The 15,672-nt window shown below is 51.0% G+C and overlaps 1 protein-coding gene across 1 annotated transcript in view; it reads left to right on the plus strand.

Moving 5' to 3' along the window:
• Positions 1-1,145: 1,145 nt before the first annotated feature.
• Positions 1,146-15,672, plus strand: part of Shank2 (SH3 and multiple ankyrin repeat domains 2) — a 300,678-nt gene continuing 286,151 nt past the window's right edge. Inside the window, exon 1 of the mRNA XM_036200105.1 lies at positions 1,146-1,481. Within this exon, the coding sequence (XP_036055998.1) occupies positions 1,454-1,481 (28 nt within the window). The 5' untranslated portion in view covers positions 1,146-1,453. The remainder of the gene's footprint in view (positions 1,482-15,672) is intronic.

Below are 15,672 nucleotides of genomic sequence, written 5' to 3' on the forward strand. Positions count from 1 at the left end.
CATAAAACCCTGCGTCCATACTGATCTTAGGCACCATGGGGCACACACTCTGGGTGGTCTGGAGCTTCAACTTTGCAGTCTTTTTGTTGTGTATTTTTGTGTGGTGATGGTTTGTGATGATAGATGTACCTCTGGGCTCATGCATGGGAGGTCAGGGGACTGCTTTGGGTGGTGTTCCTCAGGGATCATCTACCTTTTCTTGGGAACAGGTCCTCTCACTGGCCTGAAAGTTCACCAATTGGCTGAACTAGCTGGTCAGAGAGTGCCAAGGAACCTCCTGTCTCTGCCTCCCAGGTCACCATCACCGGTATGGTAAGCATAAACCTCTGTACCTGGCTTTTTTACATGGGTTCTGGGGATCCAAACTCAGGTAGGTCCTCACACTTGGGGCTGAGCCATTTCCCTAGCCCTCCCGTGTTACAACCTCATATTTTAAGCTCTACTACCACTTAGGAGGAATGAGGAGGAAAGCAAGAAACCTGTCCCTCCGTGTGTCCCCATTCCTGGGTCTGGCAACCCTCGCTGCTCACGAGCAGAGTCCTCTGTGTTGAGTGGGACCAAAATGCAGTCCTAGAGGAACCTCAGGCAGGAAGAAATGAAGGTAGGGAATCCCCCAACCTCTGTTGGGTCGTGTCAGGGCATATATCTGAATTAGGGTAGTCTAAAGTCCTCCACATTCTGAGTTGGGGGTCACTAAAAGTGGCTAAATGCTTCCCTGGCTTTTGCATGGTTAATCAGGGAAATCCTTCCTGTTTAAAAAAAAAATCAAATTGCCCCTGCCTTTGAATGGGGGAGTCTGTGTTTTCCACACTTGCTAGTGTGCTTCTGGGAAATCAAAGCACTCAGGAAGTGCAGATGTGGCTTTGGGGGAAAGCAGCCATAATGCTGTGGTCAGAGGCAACTGGTGAATAGATACCTGGAGGTCTGCAGAGTTCATGTGGTCACAGCTTGTCTTCCCAGCAGACATGGCATTTTAGCGTGCACATTGATGTGCTAGCCAGTCACAGCCTGCGAGCTGCTCTTGTCTGATTCTGCGCTGTTTTTTTTTTAAGCACCCCCCCCCCCCGCGCCGCCCTTTAAAATATTAAACGTGACCTCCATCAGGTTGTTTTATCTGCCAGCTGGAAGAAAGTGCTGGTTGGGAGAGGCTGTGAATATCGAAGTTAATCCTGGCTTGCTGTCACCCACAGTAAACTGTGGCTGGGCAGATGAGCCAAACCGGCTTGAGGTGCCTTGGCCACAGAGTACTTAGGATGACTTCCATAGGAAGGCTTCCCTTAAAAGCAAGGCCAGGGGGGAGCTGGGGAGCCCACGTCCGAAATAAGCATGCAAGTATTAAGCATGTGGCACGCTGATAAGCCGAAAACCCAGCTAACCTGTTTTCCCCAGTCTTTGCTGGTTTTGTTCTTGCCTGGCTCTGAGGGGAGATGCGCTGTCAGATGGATTAAATGACATGGGTTGTGCTTCTTCAGCGGAACAAGGTTTGTTTTCCTCTGTCTTGTCCTTCCGCAGCTACGGAGAGTCTCGTCTTGAGGTGTGTGTGTGTGTGTGTGTGTGTGTGTGTGTGTGTGTGTGTGTGTGAGAGAGAGAGAGAGAGAGAGAGAGAGAGAGAGAGAGAGAGAGAGAGAGAGAGGAGAGAGAGAGAGAATATGCAGCAGTCCATAGAGCCGAGGTGTGTGTGAGTTTGGTGGCTGCTTAGCTGACTAAGGAGCACTTGGATACGGTTGCTAGGTTTCCAGACCTGGAGCCTGTATCATTACTCTGTGGATTTGCATAGATGATGGATGGAGGGAGATGTTTTCAAATTTCTTCACGTAGTATTATGTGTGTGTGGGGGGGGGGGGTAAGAATGTGAAATCCAGGCTTATTTTGATTGATGGTTCTTTGAGAATATACCTGTTTGGAAGATACCACCTGCTGGGAAATAAAAGAATTCCGACCTGAGAGGTTTCTGTTTGCTTGGCGTTTTCACTGTGAAATGTGCTACTTCCGATGAAACAGGCAAGGTTATCTGAAGTGAGCCGTGGGAGCCTTTGTGTTCACCGAGAGACTCTCCAGCAGGTTGTCAGGAAAACCCAACCGGTGACCTATTTCCTTGAATTTAACGGGATAGATTAGGGTCCCCACTGTGGATTCCCCCTCCATGATCCTCCCCAAGGGAAGGGAGAATGATTCTAGAATCAGGCGGCTATCACACAGCTGTCTTCGGATTCCCACAGCATATTTTCAGGACAAGTAGTTCAGCAGGGGTGGGGGACAGAAAGCTTTGGAGACACTGTGGTTTCTAAGCAGATGGTCTGTGAACTGGCTGGTAGGGCTCACCCTATTCTTGTTGCCCTTTGGGGGAGCGGGGTAGAAAGACATGTAAATTTGTGTAAGTATGGTGTGTGTGTGTGTGTGTGTGTGTGTGTGTGTGTGTGTGTGTGTCCACCCAGGCCTTGCACTGGGCTGATGGCTCTATCCGGTTCTATCTGGCTCAGGCCTGTCTGTGACTGGGGTCTTAGTTCCTGTCTGCCTGTTGAAGGCTTTGGTCTATGGTTTGTTGTGGTTCTGTGTTCGCTGCCTCTTCTCCCATCCAGGAGTTTTCTCCCCAGTCATAAAGCAGAGGTGTGCCACCTGAGTGACACCTTTTTTTGGTGACATCCCTGTGCTGCAGATGCATTAGGTGGGGGTGATGTTTTAGCTTGGGGGTTTCTAACTCCCCTGGGGGAGTGTCCCCTTCAGGTCTGTCGCCATCCTTGGCCTGTCCTATGCTGTGCACTGAGCTCCAAAGGCACTGTAGTTCTGCTTCTAGTAGGATGTGGCAGCAGGCCTCGGCCTTCTGTCTTGTGTGCATTTCCATGTGATTCGTCTTCGTGGTCCCTGTCTGTCCATGTGCACTCTTGTCCACGTGCACTCCCATGTGCCTTCTAAGCAGTTCTCCATCTGTTCCAGCTTGCCTCGTCTGGTCTCCCTTCAACCAATCAGAATGCCACTTGCGTGAGGGATAGGTGAGGACATGATGTGTCCTGCTTTGTTCCTTCCTTTCCAGGTCATCCAGGCCATGACTGCAGTGGACATATGTGGCTGCTGGGAAGTGTATATACAGCACCCCTACTCCCTCCTACACACAGAGAGAGAGATGCCTTTGAGTTCTGGGTTGATCTGGAGCCTTTCCTGGCCTGTGACTTTCAGGTCCTGCATGCCCTGAACGCCAGAAGCTCCAGGGGCATACCACTGTCCTCTACCCTCACCCTGTGGTCTCTAGCAGCTCCCTTCAACATGGAACATTTGTCTCTCTGGACAGAATATTCCATATTCCTGTCAGAATATGGCCTCTTTTATGGCAGATGCTATGCAGCATACTCTTCCCATCCTCAAACTCAGACATCACTAGATATGCCTGACTAGCTGTTTAAAGGTTCCCGTGGCCCCTCCCCCAGTACCCTGTCAAAGGACAGTGCCTGGGGTGGACTTGGCTGCGTACCTACTGGAACTGTCATAGCAGGGTGTCCTGACCTGTAGACCCAGCGCTGTTATCTGCTGCTTGCTTCCTCCTCTGTGGTCACTGTCCACTCCAGAGTTCCTCTTGCTATTGTGGGGGTTAAAGAGGTGATGGACAGCTCTCAGTAAAGATCTGAACCAGCAAGCAAGCCTTCTGTCATTTATGTGGAAGGGGAGCGAGTTTCTGGGAAATCCTGGAAAACGAAACACCTGGGAAGGAAAAAGTAGGTGGTGGCTGTCAGACATGCCGCACACTTGGAGGAAGCAGGGCTTAGGTCTTCATGAATGTCTGATGTCTCCAAACCATGACCAGGATGGCTCACACAGACCTAGACTGTTTCTGTCCCTGAGAAATTTACAGAGCTCTGGCCCTCACTCCCTTTAAACCATAGGGTCTGTGGCCACTTGGGATACCCCAACCTTGTGCATCTACTGGGACTCAGAAAATTCATGAAAGTCTTGAAAGCTAAGATAGTCCTGAGAGTGTGGTCACCCCGATTCTGCGATGAGCATCTGTCTACCTTTTTCTTGCCTGTGTAGCGTTTCCCCACCCTTGCTTGCCTCCCCCATCTTTCCCAGCCCTGCCTACCTATCATCAGTCAGTCCAGCCTTACCTGAGGCCCAGGCTGGTCTGCAGTCTGCACTCTCTCTGCCTGCAGGCTCTGCCTCTGGCTTGAGTCCAAGGAGAGAGCAGCATCCTCTGCGGCCAGGGGCTGGGGGTTGGAATCTTACCACAGAGTCCAAGCGGCCTCCCACAAGGTTGTGCTTCACCTTGGGTGCGATCCTGGGTCCTGTCTGGCCTCCTTCATCCTCTCGTTCTCTTAGACTGCCCTAGGCCCTGGACCAGTGGGTAAGGCAAGGGCAATTAGCGGGCACTGGAACTATCCATCTCATCTTAAAAACTTTAACTCCAGGATTTTGCAGACAGAAACTCCACAGTTGCCATAGGTAGGCAGGGAGAAAGACTGAGATCCGCCCAAGGAGCTGAACTCCAGGGGTGTGGAGTGTAGGCAGCCTCAGAGAGGGGGACCAGGGCCCCTCCCCCATCTGCCAGACATGCAGTGGGCTCCTCCCATGCCCAGACTGCATTTGGAGTCAGAGTCTCACTCTATAGCACAGACTCACCGTGAACCCGTCATGTAGCCCAGGCTGCCCTCAAACTCGTGGTGATTTTCCTGCATCAGCCTCCCGGGTGCTGGGACTTCAGCACTTTGTATCCAACTGGATGGGAATGTGCTGTCTGTCACCCACTCCACCCCCTATCCTACCAGTGACCAGCAGAGGAAGGCTCCTAGAACTCAGACCGTAGTCCTAGCTATGCGTGAGGGCAGGAGTGGGCTGTGGACAGCCTGCCAGACCAAGTGGTCCTTAACCCTTCCTTGCTAGTCATTCTCCTGGCCCTGCCCCTGCAGGCCTCAGATCTGCCTCAGCACAGCCCACACCTGCAGGCCTCAGTGGCTGGCAGCAGATTCTCTAGCAACGGCTGGCCACTCACCTGGAGCCGTGGCCTCCTTCATCTCAGGAGGTCCCTCCTCTGCAGTTTCCTCTCGATGCCATGCCAGCCTGGGAAGGTAGCACAGGGGTGGTCTTTCTGTCCTCCCTGTCACTCAGATCCACACCCCCACCTCAAGGATTTGACTGAGTGTACTGTATCAGGATCCTCTGTCTGCCTTGTGCCACCTCTCCTTGGCACACACTTGGCTCTCCCAGACCCCACTGCAGACACTGTCAGCTGTTCAAGTCTCAGAGCTTTGGCAGGGACCAGGTCTTCCAGTCAGAGGGTCCTTTAGTTGCTCCCCCTGGGTTTTGTTCCGGAGGATGTTAAGTCCCAGGAGCTCAGCCTCCTCACTGGGAGTGTGCCTAAAGCTCTGGCTTGTGGGCTACTGGCCTGAATCGCAGCCTCCAGCCATAGGTGCTGCCTTCAGCTTCTGCTTGAGGGTCCTCAGGAGCTCAGTGGAAGTCAGTGAGGCAGGACAGCCTCTCCTGTTCCCACCCTCCTCCTCTTGTTCCCCTTCCTCCTCCTCCTCCTCCTCCTCCTCCTCCTCTTCCCCCTTCTCCCCACATTTCCCCCTTCCTCCTCCTCCTCCTGTTTTTTCTCCCTTCACTCCCCTTTCCTGTGTGATTTGCCCTTCATGCTGGCATCACACCTGAGGCCTATTCTTTAACTCTGTTCCTCTGGAAGGTTGATGAGGCTCACTCCCAGGTTTCCAAGGTTCTTGCACAGCCAAGCATGGTGGACTCCCCCCTGTAATATCAGCATTTAGGAGACTGAGCAAGGAGGAGTGCTGTGAATTCTAGGCTAACCTGACTATACAGTGAAGTTTAGGTAAGCCTTGGTTACCACAGTTAGACTCTGTCTTTAAAAAAAAAAAAGCAAGGTAGTTAAGTACAATGGAGAGATGGCCTCATGTAGTTGAAGGAGTTCTGGTCCTTGCTGCTCACTGGTCCGAAGATCCTCATAGGGTAAGGGAGTCTGTGGGTCTCCCCTGAGCATGCAGGGCACCTAGAGAGGAGCCTTGGGTATAAAATTCCCCCGACCCCAGCATCCATGGTGAAAACTGTGGAGATGACCTCAGTATGACCTTTGGGACTGACAAGTGGCTGTCACCAGAACCTCTCTCTGGTTTGCATTCAGTTGCCCAGTCCTTATGATCTCAGATGTAGAAAGAACTGACATAAGATACATAGACAGCAGAATGTAGCTCTCCTCGGGGCTGAGATGTGATTAGATGCCATTTTCTGTCTAAGCAGAGCCCTGAAGTTTCAGCTCCTGCTGATCCTAAGAGGGTCCATCCTCAGTGACCTTCCAGCCTGCTCAGAGTTAAGATCCAACTCTCTACCTGTCTCAGCTTCTTGTTGCTGTGATGAAATACTCTAACAAAAAGCAGCCTAAGGAGGGGAAGGCTGTCCCACTCACAGTTCAAGGGGACAGCCCAACATGGAGGGGAAGCAGAGAGGACAGGTGCCTGAAGCTGCTGGTCATGTGGGGCCCTCAGTCAGGAAGCGGAGTGGCTAGAACCCCCTTTCCACTTTCAGCAGAGTGGCTTATCCCAAAGAAATCAGACACCCAGTTTATCCCAGATTAGATGGGGCTCAGGCTCAAGCTCCGTGTTTGCTGTGCTCAGCTCCTGGGCTTTGAAACAGCGGCTTTGGAAGGAGGTGTCCACTTAACCCTGGGATAGATATGTACCAGGGACCAGCTCTGCTCACTCACTGCTCCCAGATCCTGGGCTTTGCTCTGAAGAACTGCTTGGCAAATAATTACCAGGCAGCTGGGACTCTAGTCCTGACTCCACACTCTCAGCAGCGTCCTGAGCATGGTTTATAAACAGTCTTGCTAGAATCCCAGGATCCTTGTAAGCTTTGATCCACCCTGGCCTATCACCTATGCCTTCCCTGGCAACACGTCCAATGACAGGCCTGGATGCGACTAAGTACCCAGGTTGGCCCCAGTTGAACTGGTGCCGAGAGACTCTTCCTGTGTCTCTCTGTGGGGACCCTCAGCCTTCAGTAAGCCAGGGGAAGCCTATGTTCAGCACTAGAACTTGAAGACCTTCCTTCTTAAAGCCCACAGGGCTGCTGGGTAGTGGAGCTGAAGAAAAAGCATTGGACCAAGGACTGGAAAGGATGAGATTCAGTCTGGAATTGTTTGGGTGGTCTTGGACCAGCCGTGTTCTCTCTGGGCCTCGGCAGATGCCCAGCTCTCCCCCTTCACCCGTCACAGCTGCACATTGGAGACTCTCTGGGTCAGAGCTGAGCCCAAATGCAAGAGGGATGGAGGGCGCCGAGGAGGGATGGGGGCTGCCGAGGTGGCAGTGGGGGGGGGGTGGGAGTAGGGGCTCTTCCTTGTGGTTCTTTATGGCGGTCCAGGTATGCCGGCTGTGTGGATGGAAGGGGCTGTGAGGTAGGCGGGATGCGTGTGGTGGTGATGGAATTAAACAGAGCGAGGGAAGGTTTCTAATTCTGCTCTAATAAGCAGCAATAGCAAGACTTCACGGGGCTGTATCAAGAGGAGGGGGGGTTCCCCCATGCGTGTACTTCCACGGGGCTCACTCCAACCCAGCGGAAAAGAACAAGTCAGAGCTCAGTGGAGTGGCAGAAGTTATAAGAAGAAATGCAGGGATGAGCAATCACTGTTTGGTTTTGCAGCTCTATTGGGTCCTAGCTTCAGAGGCAGACAGGCCAGGCATGAGAGACTCTCATATCAGTATACCATCATCCCCCAAGGCCATGGCTAAATGGGCTTTGCTGGCCTGAAGATGCCAATGTGGCTGATAAAGAGCCCTCAAAATATTTTGCTTCCTCTAGACCAGACCCTCGAGATGTCCATCATGGTTCTTGGGAAGAGGCTGGTGTCACATGATCTGGAGGGGTAGAGGGCTCAGCTGGAGCAGCAGGGAGGGTGTGAATGAGTGAAGAGTCTTTTGCAAATGGGCTTTGTCCAGTTTGTTTCTTTGTGGCCCTGCTCAGGCTCCTGGGAGCCAGTGGGAAAGAACCGCTTCTAGCTCTGGGATGTTCCCAGAATCAGGAGGTTGTTTCTGACAGAGCAAGAGAAGCCTAACCTGCAATGTCAGAGGCATGTTCATCAAAGGAGAGGCTGATCCTCTGCTCGATGCCACCCTGGCCAAGACCACTGTGGTCATGTGGTGTGATCGGCAAGATCTCACACAGTGGGAGGCTCCTAGAGGGTGCCAGGCAGGCCTGGGAGGACCCTGCACTCCTGTCGTAGGAAGGTGGCTTTCTGTGATTTCCTGAGCATGGTCTTATTGATAGAGCAACTCCTCCAGAAAGTGGGGTGGGGCAGCCAGCTGATGTACAAGCACTGTGTCCTTGTCCCCCATCCCCTCCCCCCAGCATGGGGGAGGTTGAGGTTAAAGTAACACTTAGCTCTGGGGCCTGGCTTTGTTCAGTCCCTTCCAGAGACCTGCCTTCGGAGTGACTTGGTCTCCAGACAGCTAATTCCATCCTACTTGAAGCTCCATCAGCATCCTGGCTAAATGCTGGCTGCTGTGTTTTCTGTGTAGCTTGAAACCTGGCTGAAACACTGCTTGGTGTTTTAGAGAGCAATAGTCGGGGGCGGCCTTCCTGTTCTCTCCTTCAATCCAGGCCAGCAGCACTCTCTCTTGCTGCTGGGGCAAGTGCTCAGCTTGGCTTCCCTGCTCCTCCAAGCCGCTGTGTTCACCAACTCTGTTCCTGCTTGCCTGCCTGCCCCATCAGGCTCCATCAGTCTGTGTTCTGTACTGTTCTGTAGCACGAATCTTAAAAAGTCGTATTAGTAAAATCAAACCTGGAGCCAGGTATTGGGTGAATGCTGGAAGATCAGAGAGGCAGAACAAGCCACAGCCTCCTCACCTTGCCTATTCCTCAGCTGATCCTGTTTCCTCAGGCTGGAAGCCTCTGAGTCCTCATCCAAATGGGTCTCAGCTGAACTGCTTCTTGAAAACCTAAAAGCTTAACCAGCTCTAGTTCCTGATTTTCATGCCTTTATATACCTTTCTGCTTTCTGCCATCACTTCCTGGTATTAAAGGCTCTCTTCCTGGGATTAAAGGCATGAGTCACCATGCCTGGCTGTTTCCAGTGTGGCTTTGAACTCACAGAGATCCATGCCTCCAGAAGGCTAGGATTAAAGGTGTGAGTGCCACCATTTTTTAGCCTCTGTATCTAGTGGCTGTTCTGTTCTCTGACCCCAGATAAGTTTATTAGAGTGCACAATATTTTGGAGAACACAATACCCCTACACTGTTCCCAGTCAAGACAGAGCCCAACAGCCATGAGGCTCTCGGGACTGCTCATTGAGTAAGTTGCCAGCTCATACCATGGAGGAGGGTCCTCCCTTCTCTGTAGACTATTCACAGAACATCAGTTCTTTCCTCCATGTCAACATGGGTGACTTCACTTAAGGAGAGCCCTGGTCCTCACTGGCCAGACAAGCATCAGCATGTGTTCTGGGGAGATGGCTTTGGCATCGGCCCATCCAAACTAGTCACAGTGGCCACTGACATTCATTTTCCTTTCTTCTCCTCAGATCGGAGAAAGGCCTGGAGGAGTGGTGAGTGTGTCAGAAATACTCATCAAGAGTAGACAAGATGGCTCAGTGGGTAAAGGAGCTTGAGACAAACTGGATTTGGTCCCCAGGTCCCACATAATGGAAGTAGAACCAACTCCTGAAAGTTATCCTCTGACCTTCACATATGCACATGGCATATACACATAACTTTAAGAAAAAAAAATCCAACTAGATCTGGAAGAATAAAGAGAGGCACATGGCAGGGCTGGAGGGCAGAGGGCTGTGAAGCTGGGGCTGAGCCAACCCCAGATCTCAGTGGCTTTCTTTTGTTTTAGGTCAATAGCTAGTTCTAGGCCACATGGTCACACGATAGCCTGCCAGGCAGAAGAGAGTGTTGTGCCAAAGAGCAGGACAGAATGGGACAGGAGAAGGGCAGGTGACAGATGTCAGCAAATACAGCAGAACAAAGGAATCTGTCTCAGGAGCTTGGTGAGTTCCAGGAGTTGACAGCTGGCCCCTGGGAGAGTTCAGGGTGTGGGCCCCATCTTTTGCCTCTGATCTTGTATTTACTTCATTATCTGATTGCATCAAGAGGCCAATGGGAGGGACTGGGAAATGGCTCAGTGGGTAAAGTACTTGTCACACATGAATAAAGACCTGAGTCCCCATCCCCAGAACCTGCCTAAAGCCAGCTGTGATAGTCCATATCAGTAATCCCAGTGCTTCTAAGGTGTGCTGAGAGGTAGAGATGGGAGAGTCTCTGGAAGCCTGTGGGCAAGCAAGCCTGGTACACGCATCAGTGAACAAGAGATTCTGCCTCTAAGGAAGTGGAAGATGAAGCTTGACACCCTGGGGTGTCCTCTGACCTTCATATGGCACATGCACATGTATATATGCACACAAATGTATTCAGAGGGGGATAAATAAAATGTGTCCTGTCATTAAGCACCATGTGTCAGTGGTTTCAGGGGACCTCAGTTGCCCACAGTTCCAGCCACATGTGGGCCTCAGCCCTAGCCTGATACAGGTTTAGTAGGAGCTGCACTGAGCCCTATAGCAACTCTCCTACACTCCTGCTGTGGAAAGAGGCAGGCCTGTGTTTCTTCAGCTCTTCTATCCTGGGGCACCAGGTAAACCAGCAGCCAGTGCAGATGGCAGGGGAGGAAATGTTCAGGAGTGCAGATTTCAGTGTTTTAGGAACTGTCTTACTGAGTTCAGATAAGACCTTTAACATTGACATTTATTCTTTTACAATGATTCATTTAAATACAAATACAAATACATGAATCAAGAAAATAATGCTTATTACATGACTATTACTAAAAGTGATCTTGCCATGTGGAGTAGTGATATGAAATACGTCCTCTGTGGTATCCCCCCCCCCCCATGGGGATGCCGGAAGTTAGAAATGAGGGCATGAATACATGATGCCTGGTCCAGTGCCCGGAGATACTAGATGCTGTGATGTGACGGTATAGATGGTTGCTGACCTATGGTCTTGGAATGTTTTCACTTTCTGATGGTGGGAAGCCCTTTCATAGAAAGCAGGGTTTGGATTTGGGATGGTTTCTGGCTGTCAATCTGTCTTCCAATCTCTGTTTCTCTCTAGACCTGGGGCTAGAACCCAAGACCTTGTGCATACCAGGCAAGTGTTCTACCATATATATATATATATATATATATATATATATATATATATATATATATATATATATATATATATCAAAATACATATATAATCAAAATGTCCTGGGTGGGCCATTCAGCACAGATCACAGTGTATTGGTGTTTTCTTGCAATTGTAACTACTTCTTACTTATTTACTCTTCCGTGGAATGTTGTCTCCCACAAAACTATCATGACAGTCACTTAACAGTAATGCTTTTGGTCTATGCCTCTTTGTGTTAAGAGAGACTTTTCATAAGGCAAGATCATGTTGATATAAATATTTCATACCAGTCAAGTCTGTAACGTGCTGTGTTCTAGAGATGGCAATGATAATTTAAAAACTTTTAAATCACGTTGATTTATTTGTTGGCGTGGTGTGTGTGTGTGGATATGTACATGCCACGGGTTTCATGGAGAGGTCAGAGGGCAACTTGGGGGAATTGTTTCCCCTTTCGCTGTTTCCTGTGGATGGACCTTCCTGCCCGGTGGTCAGTGCTTTGACCTGCTGAGCCATCCTGGCCCCAATAATGATTTCTTCAGCAATAAGAATTCATTTCACATCTCAGGAACAGCTGTGACTCCGGGGAATGGTGGATGCCTCCCTCTCCCGAGACTCCCCGCTCCTCCCACTCCTGGGGCTTTCATCAGAGGTTAAAGCATTCAAAGCAGAGCCTACCCGAGTCATTTGAGAAACAAAACTTACTGTCTAGCATCTCAGAATAGGCTTCAGTTCTGGGTGCTGAGGTTGCCGTGGCAACACTTCTTTGTTTTGGGGAAGCCACAGACACTATCCTATGAACTGCAACAGTCCAGATGTGGATTTTGCCTCCGGGGTGGGGGTTGTGGTGAGGAGCAGGGACCATCCAGCACAACTGGTCCCTGATGCTCTATTTCCTTCAGAGTCATGACGTCATTGGTATTCCTGTGTAGTGTCTGTATAGGTCATGGGCAGTGAAAGCCTCCTTCCTCATGCCTCTAGGAGCTGGTTATCCAGGTGATGTAGGTGCCTTTCCTCCTAGCTAGCCATGCCAGGCCAGGTAGCCCCAGGCTTCACACAGAGCACAGAAGGTAGGGTTGCTTACTAAAGATTGGTGAAGCTGGCTCTGGCCAGCGAGCTCTGGAGATCTGTCTTTACCCCACAGCACTAGGGTTATAGATATGCATGCACCATCATCCCTGTTTTTTGTTTGTTTATTTGTTTGTTTTCTTCTCATGCTGAGGATCCCAACTCAGGCCCTCATGCTTGTATGGCAAGCATTTTACCAAGTAAGACGTCCTCATCAATTCCTACAAGCCACTCTTCAATTGACAGAGAGCTCGGCAGATGCCTAGCACAGGGAGGGGATGCCACAGAGTTGCAGTGGCTTTTTGTGGGTGCCTCATGGATTGCACACACCCACGTTCAATGTCTCCATAGGTTCCTCTGCCTGGACAGGCGTGTCTTCCTCACACCCAGCCATAGGGAGTACTTCCACTGCCATGGGTGGGATGTGGTTTGAATTTCTCTCCCAAGCCCTCGGGTATCTGGAGCTTGGATCCCACATAGCAATGTTAGGTGCTAGGGCCTTTAACAAGTGGGTTCCCACCTCTCTCCAGCTCCCTGCCTTTGTGAGGTGCCTTGTGAGGTGGTCTTTTCTTCTGTCTGCCCACCATTACAATGCCACCTGCCAGGAGGTTCTTACCAGAACCCAGCCAGTACTGGTACCCAACCTTGGAGATTGCTAAACGCTGGGCTGACAGAACCCTTTTTGCTTACGAGGTTACATAGCCTCAGGCATTTCATCCTGGTCATAAAAGGGAACTAATACTTCGATTCACCATGACTGCTTCTTGCTACCAAAGATGGGTCTGTGTCCTTTCCCCACCTCTCTTCCCAGTCAGTCCCACTTTCCTTTGATCTTCACAGATGTGTCTACCCTGACCCCTCTGTAAACTTGAAAGTCTGCACCCCTGGGACTTGTGGCTTGCCTAGCACCCATGCTACCTGTATAACAGCCATCAGAGGGACTCAGGATCCTCCATCCTGCAGCTGAAGAAAGATCTGGAAAGTGGAAAAATTTTCCTATACCTGTCAGCCTTGACCTGAACCAATTTTCAGCTATTTATAGTTATTTGTTATTTCTAGTGTAGTTATCTCTGTCTTCCACAGGACTCCTCATGCCACCCATGATGGGATGCTGCCCAGACCCATGAGCTGTGTGACATGACAAGCAACATGTCACAGAACTCGGGTGACACACAGATGCTGACACACCTCTGGTTTCCAGGGTTGGCACTATGGATCTGTGTTTGTTGAATGAATTATTTCTCTAGAAATAATCCCAGGTCTCCCTTCTAGGCCACACAGAAGCGCCTTTCAGGATAGTATTGCAGGGGAGTGGGTCAGGTTTTGCTTTAAATGTTAATAGGGAGCCAGAGTGGGGATTGCAAGTGCCTTCAAAGACCCTCTGAGTCAAGGTCAGAAGGGGCCTGCAGTGATTTGTGCCACCCCACTCTGCCCTGAGGAGCGCCCAATGTTCTGTGAGGCCGAATAGGCCCTGTGAGTGCTGGGTGTGTCTGGCCTGCACTGACTCATTGTGGATGTAGGCGTCTTCCTCACAAGTCCATGGTCATTTTTGTTCATCTTCTCTTCCGTTCCCTCCCTTTCTTGTCCAGTCTGTTTATCAAATGTGCTAGGGGAGCCCTCAGGCTCCCCTCACAGCCCCACTGCAGAGACTTGTGGCCTCTGTGAGAGACTCCTGAGGTCCTGCTGTGCTGCTCCTTAAAGTCCCTGCCCTATGTGGCCCTCTGTGTTGGTGGCCTCAGCACAGTCCCATCCACCCAGCCACCTCAAAGACCCTCATTCCAATGTCATCTGTGATGAGCTGAGTGGTGGACCCCTAAGCCCTGGCTCCTCAGAAATAAAGTCTTTGCCAAGGTCATCAGGCTAAAGTGGGGCATAAGAGTGGACCCTTGTCCTACAAATGGGGCTGTACGAGCACAGGCACACAGGGGAAGTCACCTGAGGATATAGGCAGAGATCAAGGTGAGGCTTCTGTGAGCCAAGGATGGCTACAGATCTGATCACAGAAGTCACTCAAGCCAGGCACCACCCCGAGTTCATCCTCCTGCCTGAGGAGGGATGCAGAGGGCTCCCCTGGAACCCAGGGGTTGGGTGCAGGAGCCCCTGTGCCAATTGCTATTTTGATTTCTCTTCCTGGGAAGTCAATATGGAAGGGCCAATGTTGCTTCCTTTGAAGGCAGACACTTTCTTTCTCTGCTCTGTCTGCACCCTCCCGTTGGCAGCCCCTGACCTAGGTGGGGCTGAAATCCTGACCTGAGGCCACTCTGTTTGTATGGTGTCCTGCAGCAGCTCCCTTCCCCACTGCCCTTGCCTTAGGTCTTAGTCCTTCCTAAGTAACCCCTCCCTGAGTTCTCCAGAAGGCCACCATGTGCCTCAGCTCCCCAGTCCCGCTCTGCACCTGTCCTCAGAAGGCTGTGGGAGGGATCCAGGGTTGGCACCTGAGTCCTTCAGGAGTATGGAGACCCTTGCAGCCCCTTCCCGATAGCGTAAGAGTCCTAGTCTTATCCAAAAAGTGGCCACCACTTGTGGCCCTCCAGACTGGGAGACTCACAGATAGCAGGGACGGCTAGTCTGAAGGCTAGCCAAGTAGGGTCTCTTAGTGGAGAATGTCAGGCACAGGGCCCTGGAGGCAGTGGATGTGTGGCTGGAAATGTGAGCAGACTCTGAGGGAGGTAGCTGCTGACTCTGAGGGGTGAGTTTTGGGGATCCTCCTGTCCCTGGATCCCCGGCACTGAGATAATAAGCACACTATTGCAGCCAGATTTTTGCATAGGTATTGGGGATTGAACTCGGGTCATCATGCTTGTATGACAATCGTTTTCCTGACTGAGCTGACTCTCCAGCCCCAGTATTCAGTGCCTACTGAACAAATGAGTCTCAAAATGGACCTCTATCACACTGGAGGTCAGGGACCATGTTTAATCATGCCACGGCCCATGCCCACTGCTTTCTTTTTCAAGTCCTCTGGGCGTTGCCTTTGTGGTAACTGCTCTGGGTTCACTCAAGCTCAGTATGGACCCTGCCTGGCCTTTCTTTCCTGTACAGTTGCCTTGTCTGGTGAGGAGGCCAGATGCCAGGAACCATAGCTTGGACTCAGGAATGGTGGCTCTTCTACTGTCTGTGGTGGGCTGTGGGTCTAATGTAACCATTTCAGGGGTGGCTTGGACCCCCACATGAATAATATGCTCTCTGGGTCTCCATGGAGGAGGGAAGGCCTTGGTACATTTGGGCTATGGTAACAAAATACCATAGACCAATAGCTCAGGTTCATTTCTTGTAGCACTGGACACTAGGAACAAGATAGGGTGCTAGCAAGCTCCATGGGCTACCATCCTAGGCACACTGACACCACTCAGGAGGCCCACCCCAAGACCTAAATGCTTCCCAAGGGTCTCATCTTACAGCACTGTCAGATTAGGAATGACATTCAGTTTGGGGGAATAAGGGCAT

Source organism: Onychomys torridus, chromosome 1, assembly GCF_903995425.1.
Source record: "Onychomys torridus chromosome 1, mOncTor1.1, whole genome shotgun sequence".
In the NCBI taxonomy this organism is placed as follows: Eukaryota; Metazoa; Chordata; class Mammalia; order Rodentia; family Cricetidae; genus Onychomys; species Onychomys torridus.